This window comes from Blastomyces dermatitidis (assembly GCF_000003525.1).
Source record: "Blastomyces dermatitidis ER-3 genomic scaffold supercont1.2, whole genome shotgun sequence".
Classification (NCBI taxonomy): Eukaryota; Fungi; Ascomycota; class Eurotiomycetes; order Onygenales; family Ajellomycetaceae; genus Blastomyces; species Blastomyces dermatitidis.
The window spans coordinates 5,720,688-5,734,615 of record NW_025544775.1 but is presented as its reverse complement, the minus strand read 5'-3'; the positions used below and the strand labels follow the sequence as shown (position 1 = coordinate 5,734,615).

Genomic DNA, 13,928 nt, shown 5'->3' with positions numbered 1-13,928 from the left:
TGCCCTGCCGGATACAACGACAAGAAACTCCCAACGTGTTGAATTGTTGTAGTTATGTAGCTGTTGTTTCAGGTGCTAGAACGAGCAAGGGTTTCTTTGAAAAGCTCGTTAAAAATCAGAAAAAATAAATGAATGAATGAAACGCAGCGCTTGCTAGCTTTCAGTTTTCTTGTTTTCTTTTTGTTAACTAATCAGAGTATAAATTCGCTCAAGACAAAATTAATCATATATACAGCTAAAAGGATTCGTGGCTGCGTATGGCATTACGCCCAGCTCTCTTCTCAGTAACGTGAAACTCCGTAGAAACAACTATATCCTGTGGTTGTAGTTGTTGCTGAGGCGCGGCCGTCGCCGCCTGCGGCTACGCAGAAACTCTCAAATTCTGCAACTTTACATCCTGAAAAATCTGCTCCTCGCTCTCGGTGAGTGGTATGGTGCCGCTCGTTGCATGTTGGTTGTTAGAGCTAGCCTTTTGTCCACGACGTTTATTACTAGAAGACTTGTGGGAGTTGTTCTTATTATATCCATCGCCGCCGCCGATGGTTCGGAAGCCAGTTGGATGTTTGTATGGCATGTGAGACGAGAAGATTGCGCTACCCAATAGCGGCTTGAGCCACATCCTGACAAGGGGGAGCATCATGGGGAGGTTTGTGGTGACGACTGAGACGAAGGCTTCTCGCGTACCCCATCTCCCAGCAAGCTCTGCGCCGTGGATGGGATCCTGTAAGTAAGGGTGAAGTTAGTTGAAAAAAAAAAAAGAATCGATTGTCCTGACTTTGATCTAAAAATGGACATAGGGGGCGGATCCGCTACAGGGTTGAGTCAACCTACCACTTCCACGAAGATAGTCTTCAAAGTAGCACAAACGAGGACAAACACTCCCGCACCGAGCACGATGGTGGCGCCAATCTTCTTTGCTAATTTTAGCCTTGTACCCCAAAGCATTGGAAGGGGTATCATAATGAGGTAGATATCGGTGAGCACGCTTGCGATGTACGTCACGAAGACAATTGGCCTGCTCACAGCACCCTGGCACCTGTCTAACGAGCAAAGACAGTGAGCAGGCGTCGGGGCAACACACAGAGGCAAGACGGAACAAAAGAGACAAAAAACAATAAGGGAACCTACTACCAGGATCTGGATTGATCTGCCTGCCAGTACTTAGAGACCGGGCGACATGCTGCATAAATTGTTATAACTGATGCGAGAAAAGTTGTAGCAACGAGCCCAATCCCGAACCAGATCCGAATGCTGAAATACCTGCTAAGGCCCTCCTGTCAAACATTCATTCAATTAACATAAAAGGCTTCCGGTGAAAATTTACGGGGGCCAGACGAGGGTGCCGTTGTCCAAACAGACATACATACCATGAGCCGCGTGTAGAAAACAAGCATTGACATCTTGAGCATGCAAATCAAGAACGAGTAACAGGTCCAGCCTATCACTTGAATTTTAGAACCGAACACCCTCAGAGAGTTGAGGTCGCATAAATTAGCCATGGACTATGCGCTTCCCCATCTACCACAAGAGAGCGTGTACCTGAGTCGGTATTCCTCAGAGTCCGGATCCAGAGCAGCTCGCGCGGCATCTGTCATACCATTGTTGGCAAGACCCTGGCCATGATTGACGGCGAAGAATGCCAGCGTGAACTGGGCAGAGTATAATAAATGTAGAAGTTTGAGGGTTTGGGTCAGCAATGGTAAGGGCGATGAAGGTTTTGTTCTGAGGGAAGGATAAATGGCACCCAGGAGTCTCCCAAGGGAACGGCGTACTATGGCAAACCAGATGAGGTAGTCATCTACCCGAAGGTCTGTGAAACCTACGGTGTTCACTCGAGCATATGACCTGAGAGCAGTTATGAGGACGCCGAATCCATACTGTGTCCATAGCTCAACATTGAATTCGCGAACGGTCGCTGCTACAGCCGTTGCGGCTGCCGCTTCGGAGTCGGACATTAGATTAAAAAAGGAAAGACGATGATCGGGTTGGTAGAGTGAGTCAAGACCCGTCGGGTAGCGCGAGGCGATTGTACGACGATTCATGAACGAGTGCGGTGTACTGCTTATTATACCTCTGTGTGTTTATGTGTATGTTGATTCCATTAAACAGGGTCCAATCCACTGAGAGAAATATACCCAAGTTTCCTCTCTCTACCCCGGGGAGAAGTGACCCCTGGTGTAGTGGTGCTGGAGTACGAGGATCGCGGAGAGGAGAGAGGAGGCGTGTTCCAGAAGTCCCAGTGGCTGTCCGAGAAAGTTACGCCGGAAAGATTCCGCAAAAGCAGCCATTATTCAGATGGCGACCGGCACTCCGAGATACACTTGAGTAGAGGCAATCGGTGGTGAATTTTTTAGGAGTGCCCGTCGCTTAGCCATTTCAGTCATGGCATATTTGACGAGCCCTCAACACGAGCCAGGAAATTTTACTTGACAACATGGCATGGTATGTTAGTATCTTTTCAGTAGGCTAGCCTAAGTTCCGGACTCTATATTCGTAGATGTTCATAGGCCAAAGTTATGATTTTATCATACTTGCTGAATAGCATGGGTCGCTTAACGCGTGCTGAACGACCTGCCTGCTGTAAAAGGTGCAGAGTAAGGCGATCGTAAGGCGATCGATCAATCCATCATCCCTCAAGTGGGCTATGAACGGATCAACTTGGCCCTCCCGTAGCTGCAACCCTCACGCCAACAAGGAGTTAGTTGCAGCTCCCCTGCCGTGGATTTCCCGGGGAATGTGTTCTAGGCGCAAGGCCCGGACACTAGCCGCAACCTTGACAAGCTCTGAACGGAACAGCAAACTTCCTGGGTTCATGCAACAGCCAGCAGGGGGTTGCAAGCGAACATATGCAACTCTTCACAATCGGATGCACAGCGAAGAAAGGACTGAGCAATTTTCTTCTCCTGAGCAGAAGATGAAACATTTTAGGTTCGGCTAGCCGAAGATTCCTGTACGGAGAATGAGTTATCCCATGCTAAGAAAATAGGTTGTCAGGGATGGGAAACACTCTCAACGAATGGCCGAGAAGCGACAGGCTGCAATTTCCCGCCTTTTCTTTTTAAAGAAAATTAAGAGGGTGGAATTCTCTCTTCACATTATGCACAGGGGGTAGCTCAGTCACTCTCTGTTGTTGTTACTGTTACTGCTGCTGCTGCTGTTGTTATCGTTCCTTGTCATTTCGCGCGCTCTCGAGATATCTATAGATACTTAGATACCCCATAGATGTTTCGACTCAAGCTTCCACTTGCGGCGCTTGTCGCATGGACAACTGCGGTAGCAAGCCAGGGCAACCCTTTCTCCAGCATTGACGCTCGTGGCAGAGTGGATTTCACTGAACTCGGGCGCACACTCTCGTCCACCGCCGAGATCTACCTACCAGGGTCGGACGAGTTCGACGCCGCAGTGGCACGATGGTCCAATCTGGCAGTGCCCGTGGCAAACGTTGTTGTTGTTCCCGGCACCGAAGATGATGTTGTCAAGACGGTAAGCAGCAATTTCTCTTCATTTTCAATCAAAAAAGGTGTCTGCGATGAAAGGATGTGACAGCTTACTCCTCGTCGTCTCTCTGCGGCTCAGGTCAAGTTTGCAAACTGCAAACGCCTGCCCTTCCTCGCGGTAAATGGCCGTCATGGGGCATCCACCACTCTCAAAAAGATGACCCATGGCATCGAGATCTATCTGAAGAAGTTGAACAGGATCAAAATAGCCGGTGATGGGAAAACGGTCACAATTGGCGGCGGAACTCAGTCCAAGAAGGTCACGGACATGTTGTGGGCGGCTGGAAAACAAGCAGGTCAGTAGCTATCGATCAATTCCGCATATGACTGACTGTCATATATACAACAACGGTCCTGATAGCTAAGCTCCGATTGCAGTGACTGGAACCTGTGAATGTGTCAGCTACCTGGGTCCCGCCCTGGGAGGTGGCCACGGATGGCTCCAAGGCCATCATGGTCTCATTGGGGACCAGTTCGTTTCTATGAGAGTCGTCAAGGGCGACGGCAGCTTGGTCACCGTGGACAAGAATTCCGATGTCTTCTGGGCGATGAACGGAGCCGGCCACAACTTTGGCATTGTCACCTCTGTGGTTTCCAAAATCTACGATATCAAGCACCGCAATTATGCGCTGGAGACTATCATCTTTAGCGGCGATAAGGTCGAGGCGGTTTATGAGCTTGCCAACGAGATGTGGCTGACAAACGGGACCATGCCCGTTCATCTTGTCAACTGGTCTTACTGGTTTTTCGATCCTACAATTGACCCGAATAAGGTGCGTGTGCCCCAAATGCCAATTTGGGGTCTGTCATAACAAATCTAATCAACTTCGATAGCCGGTCGTCGTCATGTATCTCATCCAGGAAGGGGTAGACACCGTCAACCCAGCATATACTAAGCCTTTCCATGACCTGGGGCCAATCTCCAAAGAGTCCACTCCAGGAACTTATCTTGACCTGGCTAGGTGGACAGGCATCTCACTCTCCGACACGCCCTGCCAGATAACCGGAAACGCCAACCCGCGCTTCCCCATCTATCTCAAATCATACAACCCCTCCGCGCAGCGACGGGTATACGATCTGTTCGTCGAGGCCACCACCAGCCCCGGCACCCCCTTCAGCAACTCACTCTTCATGTTTGAAGGGTATGCGATGCAGGCCGTAAGAGCGATCCCGGATGGTTCCTCGGCCTTTGCCTACCGCTCCCAGAACCTGCTCGCCGCACCGCTCCTCACCTACACGCCGAACGGAAAACAACTGGATGACCGAGCGATGAAACTCGGCAACAAGATTCGCCAGATCCTCCACGAGGGAAGTGGCCAAAGTAGCTTGAATGCGTATGTTAACTACGCCTATGGCGACGAGACGCCTAAGGATTGGTATGGGGCGGATAAATGGCGGCAGAACCGCTTGAAATCTTTGAAACGGGCTTTCGACCCTAGAGGCATGTTTAGCTTTTATGGTCCAATTGCGTAAATTAAGTGTAGAAAGGAGGTTAACTGATATTCTGTATATATATAAACTATCCTCCTTGCTTTCTACAATATAAATCTCCTGTTACAAGGATCGCGCATGGGGGCCTAGACTTACTTAAGTAGCTCTGGATCTCACTCGGACCCATCAGTTATTTCCTTGAGTATAGCTCTTCTTGACAAGATGAGATCATTGTCTTGCAGCTAAGCCTAGCTAAAAGCTCCCCGATTGTGACCATCAATGATGAATGTGCTCGCAATGGTGACATACTGCGTATGGAATCTCCAATCGCTATTGAATTACATGCGCCCCTAATATACGGTGAATAAGTTTTCAAATTCTAGAATTTTGGTCGTTTCTCGTTAAGGGCGGTACGAAATTTTCTAGCTTCCATTCGCCTTGTTCCACTCCACGCATTCCGAAAAAGTAACCCCAGAGCCGCCAAATATATCTAGAGCGCTCCCAATCGTCAAGTCCACTTTACCTCCACTACTTGACTTGACACGGTCGAGGTCTCCCAGATTCCTTCCGCCACCGGCATAAGTTACTGGGATGGTGCACCATTCGGCCAATTTTGACACCAGCGCCTCGTCAATTCCTTGCTGCAGGCCCTCCACATCCGCAGCATGAATGAGGAATTCGGAGCAGTATGGTTCGAGCATTGCGATGGTCTCTGCAAATCGAGTCAGTAAATACCGCGACAGGAGTTCCTCTATATATATTTAGATGGAAAAATATATATACCTTGCGTGATCTCCATTTCCGTTATCTTCTGCCACTTATTCATGGCAACGAACCAAGAGTCTCCCTTCTTCCGACAACTCAAGTCTAGTACCAACTTAGACTTGTCATTCCCAAGTGCGGAGAGTATCGTCTGTAATCGATCAAGAGAGAACCGCCCCTCGGGAAACAGGTAGGATGTAATAACCACCTACTACTCATTTGCAGGGTATGAGCCACTTTGCACGAGCAAACTTGGTGATAGAAAAACAAACAATAGTGGGTAAAATATAACATTTAATCATGAAAACACCGAATGCACAAAATTAAATTCAAAGCACAGGAAAGTAGATAAACTAACACAGACCTTCTCGGCGCCAGCTTCTATCCAATATTGTGCATTCTTGTCATTAATGCCGCCGGCGACTTGCAACCCCCCAGGCCAGGCGGCCAGCGCTTCCCTTGCGGCCTCTTCATTGCCTCCTCCAAGCATCACAACATGTCCGCCCGCCAAGCCATGTTCCTTGTAGAGCTTCGCGAAATATCCGGCCGGGTGGGAGGATATGTAGTTCGTCTTCAATTCCCCCGGTGTGGAGGTCAACGTACCGCCAACGATCTGCTTGACCTGGCCCGCATGCAAATCAATACATGGGCGAAAACGGGTCATTCTCTTCTTTATCTTTTCTTCCAGATAGATCAATTCCGCAAATTCGTTCAATCCGTCGCAGGAGTGTTATATGTAACTTGTCGCGGAGTTGAAACTTTCCGCAGATCGATTTATAAAGCACGTGACTTAAACTTACCCGCACGATGACCACAAATAAGTTTAACTTATGTCTTGCGCAAAATATTTGCAGATTTCGTCCCGGACTATTTTTCATACAACTCCGATTACTTACTTTCAATCGACACCACGAGTCAGGCCCGAATTGGTGGGAATACATTACAATGCTGGGTAAAAGGAAGCGGGACGTCGTCGTCGTGACGAGACAAATACGTGACGACGAGGACAGCGACCTCCAAAACCTATCTCCGTCGGCTGAGGAAAAACAAGATATTCTCCGCAAGCTCTTCGAGGCTAGATTTGGCCCAGTAGAAGCACTTGTGAAACCGATATATACTACTCCCGAGGAGCCCTCACATTCTTCTTCGGCAGAGGCAGACGACGACGATGATGGGTGGGAAGGCCTTTCAGACGAAGGTGATAGTGATATTGCGGGCGAGAAGCACCGATCTGCGGAGGTAGTTGAGCACACGACTTCATGGAACTCAACGAAAGATATTTTAGCTAAACAGGCCCGGAAAGCGTTTATGGTGGGTTTTTCTTTACTATAGTCTCATTCCGTTCAAGAAGAATTTTTACCCTTGTCTCCATGGGCAAAAAATCCGATAGGAGATAAAAGTAAGACAGGTTCTAATATATATTCCTACAGACCTCAAAACCCCCATCCTCCTCTCAAGCAGCAAGGAACTCAACAACAAAAACAAAGCCATCGGGAGCGGCAGGCGCTACCACCGAAGATCAAGCCATGGATGCTGAAAACCTGAAAAACGACCTCGCGCTTCAGAGACTTCTAAAGGAGTCGCATCTACTCGATAGCGCTGATGACCTTAACCCAACCGGCGCCAAACGGCACCGCGCCATCGATCTCCGCATGCAATCTGCTGGAGCTAAATCATCAATATTCTCGCAGACGAAAATGCCGATGTCGCACCGCAAAGGGATTATTGGGAAGGCGAGCAAGAAGGAAGAAGCGCGGCGGAGAGAAGCGAAGGAGAATGGGATTATCCTTGAGAAGCCTTCGTTTTCTACAGTTGGTAAAAAACAAAGTGGCAGCGGTGGGGGCAGTGCTATGCGCAGAGAGAGGGGCATTGGGGGCCCTTCTATTGGGAAATTTACTGGGGGCACGCTACGGCTTAGCAAGAAGGATATTTCCGATATACAAGGGCCCGGAAAGGGGGGAAGAGATAGAGGTGGAGGCAGAGGAAGGGGAAGAGGAAGAGGGAAACGTACTTGACATATCGTTTGAATTGAGGATACTATTCATCTGTAGGGTTTGGATGCGAAGCGGGAGATCCAATTGCTGCCCTCTCCATGGAGGATGAGCCTGAGGGCCCTGGATACCCTTTGCGACTATTACTTGGCATTGCCGGGGTTGATCAGGCTCCAACAAGTCTCCGTGAGTTTAAGCCATGCCACTAAACCCGGACGATCGAAAGCAGACTGGAGAATTTTGGATATTCATATGTCCAGGCCACGCCGGTGGCCTGCTATAATATATCTACGCCATATTGTATATTGCGCCCGGGCTTCCCCTGGGTTTTTCGCTTTTTCTCTATTTCCGCTACCTGCGGTACGGACTTCGGGGTTTCCTTGCCCTGGGAGTTGCTCTAAACCCCTGCGCCCCGTTCTCCTCCCCCGGTCCTAACACCTTAGTCTCAACCCTGTCCGCGCCTTAACTGAAGAAGGGTCTTGGGGCTCTTGGCCGCGAACCAACCGGGGTTTCAGGTCTCTGTGTCATTGACAATGTCTTTGGAAGAAGAACGAAAAATAAAGCGTGATAAAGGGGGACCATATCTCCATGTATCCACACGCTCTTGAGATAAAAAATGCAATAGCATTGAGGCTTTCTTATTCTTTTATATAGCGCAGGCAAAGAAATTAGAAGAAACCTCCATATATCTCCATTTAGCTTCCCGATCATCTTGCTTTAATGGGCTCTTTGATTTCGTTAGACATTGTCTATGATATATAATAACAAGAGGGGTATCATTTAGAGCACAATAGCGACACCCATCTTCTTCAGGTTCTTGCGAAACTTACTCTTTTCGTCCTCGATGGGTTTTTTAAGCCAACATCCATCCCCTAGCCTACATACTAATTGACAAAGGAGGGAGGGATCCAACGTCGACGGCTGATCTTTGGGGATGTTCCTTGCAAACGACATGAAAAGAATTCCATCCCATTCTCTCTCTCTCCCTGTTCCGCGCATACTCCCTCTCAATCGTCCCTGCCTATATCGTAGTGTGCCGAAGCCCTACAACCACCACCCCAATATCCACAACTGGTAAATGATCTAGCTCTTCTCCTCGGTTTGGCGTATGTGGGCACTCGGCTTTATGGAGCGGGGCATTGGTGGTTCGTTTGAGAATCGACTTGGACTATTGGGCTGTTGTATCTAACGACCAATGAATATCGGAGAAAGATTTTTCTTTTCTCCTCTATGGGGAGAGGAGAGGTGGTTATTTGGTAGAGAAGCAGGGCACCTTCGATCATTTAAGCCCAGGCCTATTCGTCAATTACTTTTCACAAATATCCCAGGACAAAATGAATATAACAGTTGTTCGAGATTCAATTATTGAAACACTAGGAGGCTAAAGTATATGTACAGTGGAAGTAATCATTCCTCATGAGGCAAGGCAGTGTCCCAAATACCACTCTTCACAATTTAACATCCAGAGCAGGCCTTCTTCAGTGAACATGCACAGAGATAAGCCTTATTAGATATGTATCGTATCGTCTCCAGACCAAATGGCATTCTCTCTCACAGAAACGGGTCACAGAAACGGGAGCTCTCCAGTCAACAATGGCCCAGTCAACAATGGTCATGCCACTTGCGCATCCCAGAGTGGACTTGTCCAGAGGGCTCCAGCAGCAGCATGATCGCCTGGTTCTGAGAGTCAAAATAAAGCGGATCAATCACTTCAACAGCATTCTTCGAAGACGTTCTCCCTGAATCTGCACTTCTTTCGTAAACTTTTGGCAAGCCTGGGGCCGTCATATTATTCATCGAACTGTCTATTTGCACAGTTGATCTGACCCAGCTGGACACAAAACACATTATCCTCCTTAAGGGCCGTGATTAGCAAGTAGCTAGGCGACAAATTTTTGCAGCTTTTCATCATGGAGAGAGGGACTTTGATAAACTAAAAAGGGGCTTTTGAAATGATGGAATCGCTACCCTGGCTGCGTGAGGGGTCCTTACTGCTCCCCCCCCCCTTAAGGAAAGAAAATTTCCGATAGAATGATAATTCATTGAACATGGGTTGAGAACTTCTGTGGGTGAAACTGTACGGAGTACTCTGGACCTGCCAAGGAAAGCAACCCGGGATAGTTAGCACTCTTTAAGTTAGTTAAGATTTTTTATATAAGCCGCCGGTTGGTCGACCACATTTAAATAATTAGTAACTTATCTGTTTAGTTTCCGCGCTGGGTGAACTGGGTAAAGCAGCAGGCAATGAAATGAAGGCAATGAATGAATGATGAACCCCGACCCGAATCAGCGCCCCATATTATTGGTTGCTCTACTGCTCCATGTGACCAAGCTTGGTATCACATGACTGGCCATCCAAGGGGCTCGGTCTGCACAACTCCCCATTGGCTCAACATCCCGCCCAACAACGATCTTCAACGCCCAAAGTTGCAGCCAGCAAGTTGCATCGAGCGGATCATTAATAATTATTGGACTATGGACATGACATACATAGTATTCAACATTCAACCCTACGCTACGCTACGCTCTTGCATGCATACGCTGTACGCTGCGTAAGGAAAAGTTTGCAACCCTTTTCATGTTCATGGTGAACAGTACAGAGTGCTTGCCTCCCGGTAGCACTCATGGGAATTTATGCCTGGCGGGCTACGCACGTATCACCAAACCAAATGGTTTTATGAGCCTGACCTGAGCAATAATAATAATTCAGCCCCCCTTCTTCACCCCCTATGAATCTGGCGCATTGACTCAGGGATGGTTGGGTGAGCGGCCTCTTATTTGTTGCTAGCGTTGATGTGTGCACCTGTAGTGCCACAACAAGCTGGGGGGGGCGGAGGAGACGGACTCCATGAAGTTCCATGAATAGCACAAGGGCACAAGGGTAGTAGAGTGGCATTGGACATTGGAAGGGAAAGCCAGAGAGGAAAAATAATAATGCTGGCACTGTTGGCCCTGAGCTGACCTGGCTACACTAATTCTCGTCGTCCCGACCTTTCTCACACCTCTTCTTTATTCCTCCATATCTCGTCGGGGAAAATACACACACAACATCAGCTTAAATCCTCGAAACTTTGCGGCTCGGGCTGCCCGGCTGTTGATGCAACGTCGGCGCTCTCAAATTTCTGTGTTTGACCCCAAGTCCGACTTCAACTACTGGCTCTATACTTTACTTCATCAACCCGCCGCTCGATGGCGGTGACGCGAACCACACTGGTCAAGGCATTGGCCATCTTTGCTTTATTAAATGAAAATTTCTCGGTCGCTGAGCAGCTGCCAAGTTGGTTCAATGGATACTATATATATGCAACAAACGGATCTACTGCAGGTTCGTGACATGTGAATTATGGAATTATGACAGAACAGATGTTTTGTGGATGGGATTGCTCTTTGGGTTGACCCGGTGTTTGCTAACACAAACCTTTGCTTTGAAAAAAAACCCATAGTCGAATCGATAACATGTCGCGATTCTCACACGTCATGGATAACTTCTGGAACATATGCCAACTGCTGCGCGACCACGCTGACCACAAGATGTCCGATGCCTACTAAATGCGAAGATGCATCAGTTTCATTTGACAACGGCGGTGGATATACCTGGTACGTGCCTCGTGCCGCACTCCAAGAAAATGAATGAAGGCAAAATTGAAGGGGAAAGGAGCCCACCTACCCCTCGACGGGTTACGGACAAGACAGTTGTTATCAACTTATATCTGACAAATTGGGGAAAAAAAAGTCCGGAGCGGCAATCCTGCGCAACCATGACAGTCTACGAAACTTCACCCGGCGGCTCACCGTCTGCGACGAACATTTTCTGTTGGGAAAATTGGAGTGCATATACAGTCTACCGCAAACTCCCTGCTGAAGCTACTGGTAAGTTCATTGCTTTCTAATATATCATTCTCCGCTCCTTTTTGAATCCCAATTGCTCCCTGGATTCCCATTGTTTAACTGTAAATAAAATAAAACCTCCCTTGCCGAAAATGAAACGGAAGAAAAAGCAAAGGAAGGAAGAAAACGTGAAAAGGGAACCTTCAGCAAACCTTAAAACTATCAATCAAACCACTTACAATCGCTTTATTCAAAGATTCGTCAACCATAACACCACCACCGCAAACCTCACCACCGCAAACCTCACCACCGCAAACCTCACCATCGCAAACCTCACAACCCCCAAACTTACCAAGCAACAACCCACAGGAGTCAGACCCGCGACCGTCGACACCACCAACACCTGCCCCAGAGAAATCCCGATCCAACGGAGCCTTGATAGGCGGCGTCGCCGCCGGCGCCGTCGTGGGTGTCAGCATCCTCGCCCTGGCCTACTTCTTCTACCGCCGGAAACAGAAAAATGGCGCCAAGGCGCTCCCGCGCGCAGCTGAATTAGACAACACGCAGGGGCGGGCCGAATTGCAGAGCCTCCATACAGGCGGTGGTGCAGGTCAACCGAAAGCGCAGGGGTATTATGGATATGCTGCTGGTGGCGATGGAGGAAACCCGCACGACGTTCATGAATTGCTGGGTGCGGCGAAGGATCCTGGCTATGGTGGCTATGGTGGCTATGGTGGCCATGGTGGTCCTCCGGCTGAGATGAATGCGAGTCGGAATCAGAATGTTACGTATGAGATGCCGACGAATCCTAGTTGAGTGAGTCGCTCCTATTTTGTGTTCCGTTCAAAGGTATATACGTACTAGTTTTATCGACGTATATGCGGCCGTCACGGGATATCATACTTCATGGCAGGGAGGACGTATTTGGTGCCCTTCTCAAAAAAGAGGAAACGGGAATGAATAAACCCATCCTCGACCTGGTTTAGGATGGGGATGGATGAGAGTTGCTAGTGAATGTGCGGTCAATAGATTGATAAAAAACTATCAATGGGCTTATACATTTTTCGCACTTTGAGTCTATATATTTTTATTTTCTCGTCATCTGTTATGAGATATGTCGTCATTTTACCTCTCCCCCTTTCTTTCTTGATTTCCCCTCCCTTTCCCCCCTTTCACTTTTGTTTCTCCCTACCCTTCATCTCCCTCTTTAATCAACTATATATACCCATCTGATTTTAATAAAAGATGCCTCTCCATGTTCCACACTCACCATTCTCCATTCTACTCAAATTCAATTGCCATCAAACCTTCTCTGCATAATAAGTCACCACCACTCATTTCCAACCTCCAAAAACCTCTCATTCCCTCAGTCAACATCACAGTTATCAAAACAACTCTCGATTCAATCCTGTCTTTCATCCTCCCTCTCTCTCTCTCTCTCTCTACTCACACTGGATATCACCATCTTCGAACATAAAATTTTCAATTGAGAAGATAAACATGGTTTCCATTAAAATCTAGCCGTGAGCGTTGCAGAACTTCCGCACCACCTCTCTCCATCCATCCATCCTTCCTCTCTTCTTCCGCTCTGTCCCCCCTCCCCCTTCTATTCTTCCTCTCCCTTTTGGCCCCTGCGACCACTCCTTCCGCGTATACATGAGCTTGTTTATGTATATACCTATATGCCTAGGTATATATATATACAGAGAGAAGATTGGCGAACACTCATTTTTCTTATACTACGCGTAAGAGGAATCAGACATAGTTAACTTACAACAGCAGAACTTCTACGCTGCTCTGTACGCTGCAGTGAGGAGTTCCCACACACCTACTTACTTTTTTATAAATAATCTGAACGTATAAACATGTATACGCCGAGAGTGAGAGAGGTGTTCTCATCCTCTCATTTCTGTAAAATGGCTATGAATCATTCATCTTAGAACTCTTAAGCGGTCTGTATCAGTGCCAGAGTTGATTCCATTCTAATTCTATTATATTGTCAAGAGACATCTGAGACTGAACTTTTTTTTTTTTTTTTTTTTTTTTTTTTTTTTTTTTTTTTTGTATAAAAGCATGCTGGTTTATTAGTTTGAAATTGAACTGATGTAGAAACAGAATAGGTCTTCTTTCATAACCAACTACTTTCCAGCTCCAGAGAATTGATTTAAAACCGGATCTGAGTGTTTATCCACATACATACATCTTTTTTTGAAAGTAAAAATGAGAAAGAATCTGTTCAAAGTCATTAAAAAAAATAAAAAAAATAAAAAATAAAAATAAAAAAAAAGGTCAAGCTCTAGACTCTCAGACTCTCAGAAAGCTAATCAGAATGTTTTTAATCAGTGGTGAATCTTGCTTCACTTTACTTTATTATTTCTTCTCTTGATATGATTAGCTTGAACGATGAAGAATATCATTA

General features: G+C 47.3%; 5 protein-coding genes across 7 annotated transcripts; 3 read left to right on the top strand and 2 right to left on the bottom strand.

The window, feature by feature from the left end:
- Nucleotides 1-361: 361 nt before the first annotated feature.
- BDCG_02047 (uncharacterized protein) lies at nucleotides 362-1,955 on the bottom strand (the record flags this gene model as incomplete). The annotated part of the gene is made up of 4 exons (XM_045417602.1): nucleotides 362-721; nucleotides 832-1,036; nucleotides 1,540-1,649; nucleotides 1,773-1,955. 4 exons carry the CDS (start codon nucleotides 1,953-1,955, stop codon nucleotides 362-364), a joined length of 858 nt encoding a protein of 285 aa, XP_045274364.1.
- A 753-nt stretch (nucleotides 1,956-2,708) lies between these two features.
- Nucleotides 2,709-5,102, top strand: BDCG_02046. 2 transcript variants are annotated; one of them, XM_045417600.1, is made up of 5 exons: nucleotides 2,709-2,928; nucleotides 2,987-3,483; nucleotides 3,577-3,793; nucleotides 3,876-4,270; nucleotides 4,332-5,095. In XM_045417600.1, the coding sequence occupies exons 2-5, from the start codon at nucleotides 3,223-3,225 to the stop codon at nucleotides 4,968-4,970; spliced, it is 1,512 nt and encodes a 503-aa protein (XP_045279896.1). In that variant the 5' UTR covers nucleotides 2,709-2,928; nucleotides 2,987-3,222; the 3' UTR covers nucleotides 4,971-5,095. The 2 variants fall into 2 exon arrangements, with proteins under 2 accessions (XP_045279896.1, XP_045279897.1); XM_045417601.1 differs by having other exon boundaries at nucleotides 2,808-3,483; nucleotides 4,332-5,102.
- Nucleotides 4,067-6,438, bottom strand: BDCG_02045. Of its 2 annotated transcripts, XM_045417598.1 has the most exons (4): nucleotides 6,055-6,438; nucleotides 5,712-5,898; nucleotides 5,085-5,640; nucleotides 4,067-4,932 (listed from the first exon to the last, which is right to left on the bottom strand). In XM_045417598.1, the coding sequence occupies exons 1-3, from the start codon at nucleotides 6,352-6,354 to the stop codon at nucleotides 5,351-5,353; spliced, it is 777 nt and encodes a 258-aa protein (XP_045274363.1). In that variant the 5' UTR covers nucleotides 6,355-6,438; the 3' UTR covers nucleotides 4,067-4,932; nucleotides 5,085-5,350. The 2 variants fall into 2 exon arrangements, with proteins under 2 accessions (XP_045274363.1, XP_045279895.1); XM_045417599.1 differs by lacking the exon at nucleotides 4,067-4,932 and having other exon boundaries at nucleotides 4,966-5,640.
- Nucleotides 6,438-9,683, top strand: BDCG_02044 (uncharacterized protein). Its single transcript, XM_045417597.1, has 2 exons — nucleotides 6,438-7,001; nucleotides 7,121-9,683. The coding sequence occupies exons 1-2, from the start codon at nucleotides 6,498-6,500 to the stop codon at nucleotides 7,703-7,705; spliced, it is 1,089 nt and encodes a 362-aa protein (XP_045274362.1). The 5' UTR covers nucleotides 6,438-6,497; the 3' UTR covers nucleotides 7,706-9,683.
- A 232-nt stretch (nucleotides 9,684-9,915) lies between these two features.
- On the top strand, nucleotides 9,916-13,523 carry BDCG_02043 (uncharacterized protein). Its single transcript, XM_045417596.1, has 4 exons — nucleotides 9,916-11,006; nucleotides 11,125-11,278; nucleotides 11,415-11,551; nucleotides 11,766-13,523. Exons 1-4 carry the CDS (start codon nucleotides 10,871-10,873, stop codon nucleotides 12,323-12,325), a joined length of 987 nt encoding a protein of 328 aa, XP_045274361.1. The 5' UTR covers nucleotides 9,916-10,870; the 3' UTR covers nucleotides 12,326-13,523.
- Nucleotides 13,524-13,928: the final 405 nt, after the last annotated feature.

Coding starts and splice junctions, on each gene's coding strand:
- BDCG_02044 (XM_045417597.1), top strand. CDS start 6,498: ATGACCACAAATAAGTTTAACTTATGTCTTGCGCAAAATATTTGCAGA. Junction 7,002..7,120: donor AGGCCCGGAAAGCGTTTATG/GTGGGTTTTTCT, acceptor ATATTCCTACAG/ACCTCAAAACCCCCATCCTC.
- BDCG_02043 (XM_045417596.1), top strand. CDS start 10,871: ATGGCGGTGACGCGAACCACACTGGTCAAGGCATTGGCCATCTTTGCT. Junction 11,279..11,414: donor AACGGCGGTGGATATACCTG/GTACGTGCCTCG, acceptor GGGAAAAAAAAG/TCCGGAGCGGCAATCCTGCG. Junction 11,552..11,765: donor ACTCCCTGCTGAAGCTACTG/GTAAGTTCATTG, acceptor CTTTATTCAAAG/ATTCGTCAACCATAACACCA.
- BDCG_02046 (XM_045417601.1), top strand. CDS start 3,223: ATGTTTCGACTCAAGCTTCCACTTGCGGCGCTTGTCGCATGGACAACT. Junction 3,484..3,576: donor AAGATGATGTTGTCAAGACG/GTAAGCAGCAAT, acceptor TCTGCGGCTCAG/GTCAAGTTTGCAAACTGCAA. Junction 3,794..3,875: donor GGCGGCTGGAAAACAAGCAG/GTCAGTAGCTAT, acceptor CTCCGATTGCAG/TGACTGGAACCTGTGAATGT.
- BDCG_02045 (XM_045417598.1), bottom strand. CDS start 6,354: ATGACCCGTTTTCGCCCATGTATTGATTTGCATGCGGGCCAGGTCAAG. Junction 5,899..6,054: donor TAGAAGCTGGCGCCGAGAAG/GTCTGTGTTAGT, acceptor AATGAGTAGTAG/GTGGTTATTACATCCTACCT. Junction 5,641..5,711: donor GGAAATGGAGATCACGCAAG/GTATATATATTT, acceptor CTCGATTTGCAG/AGACCATCGCAATGCTCGAA.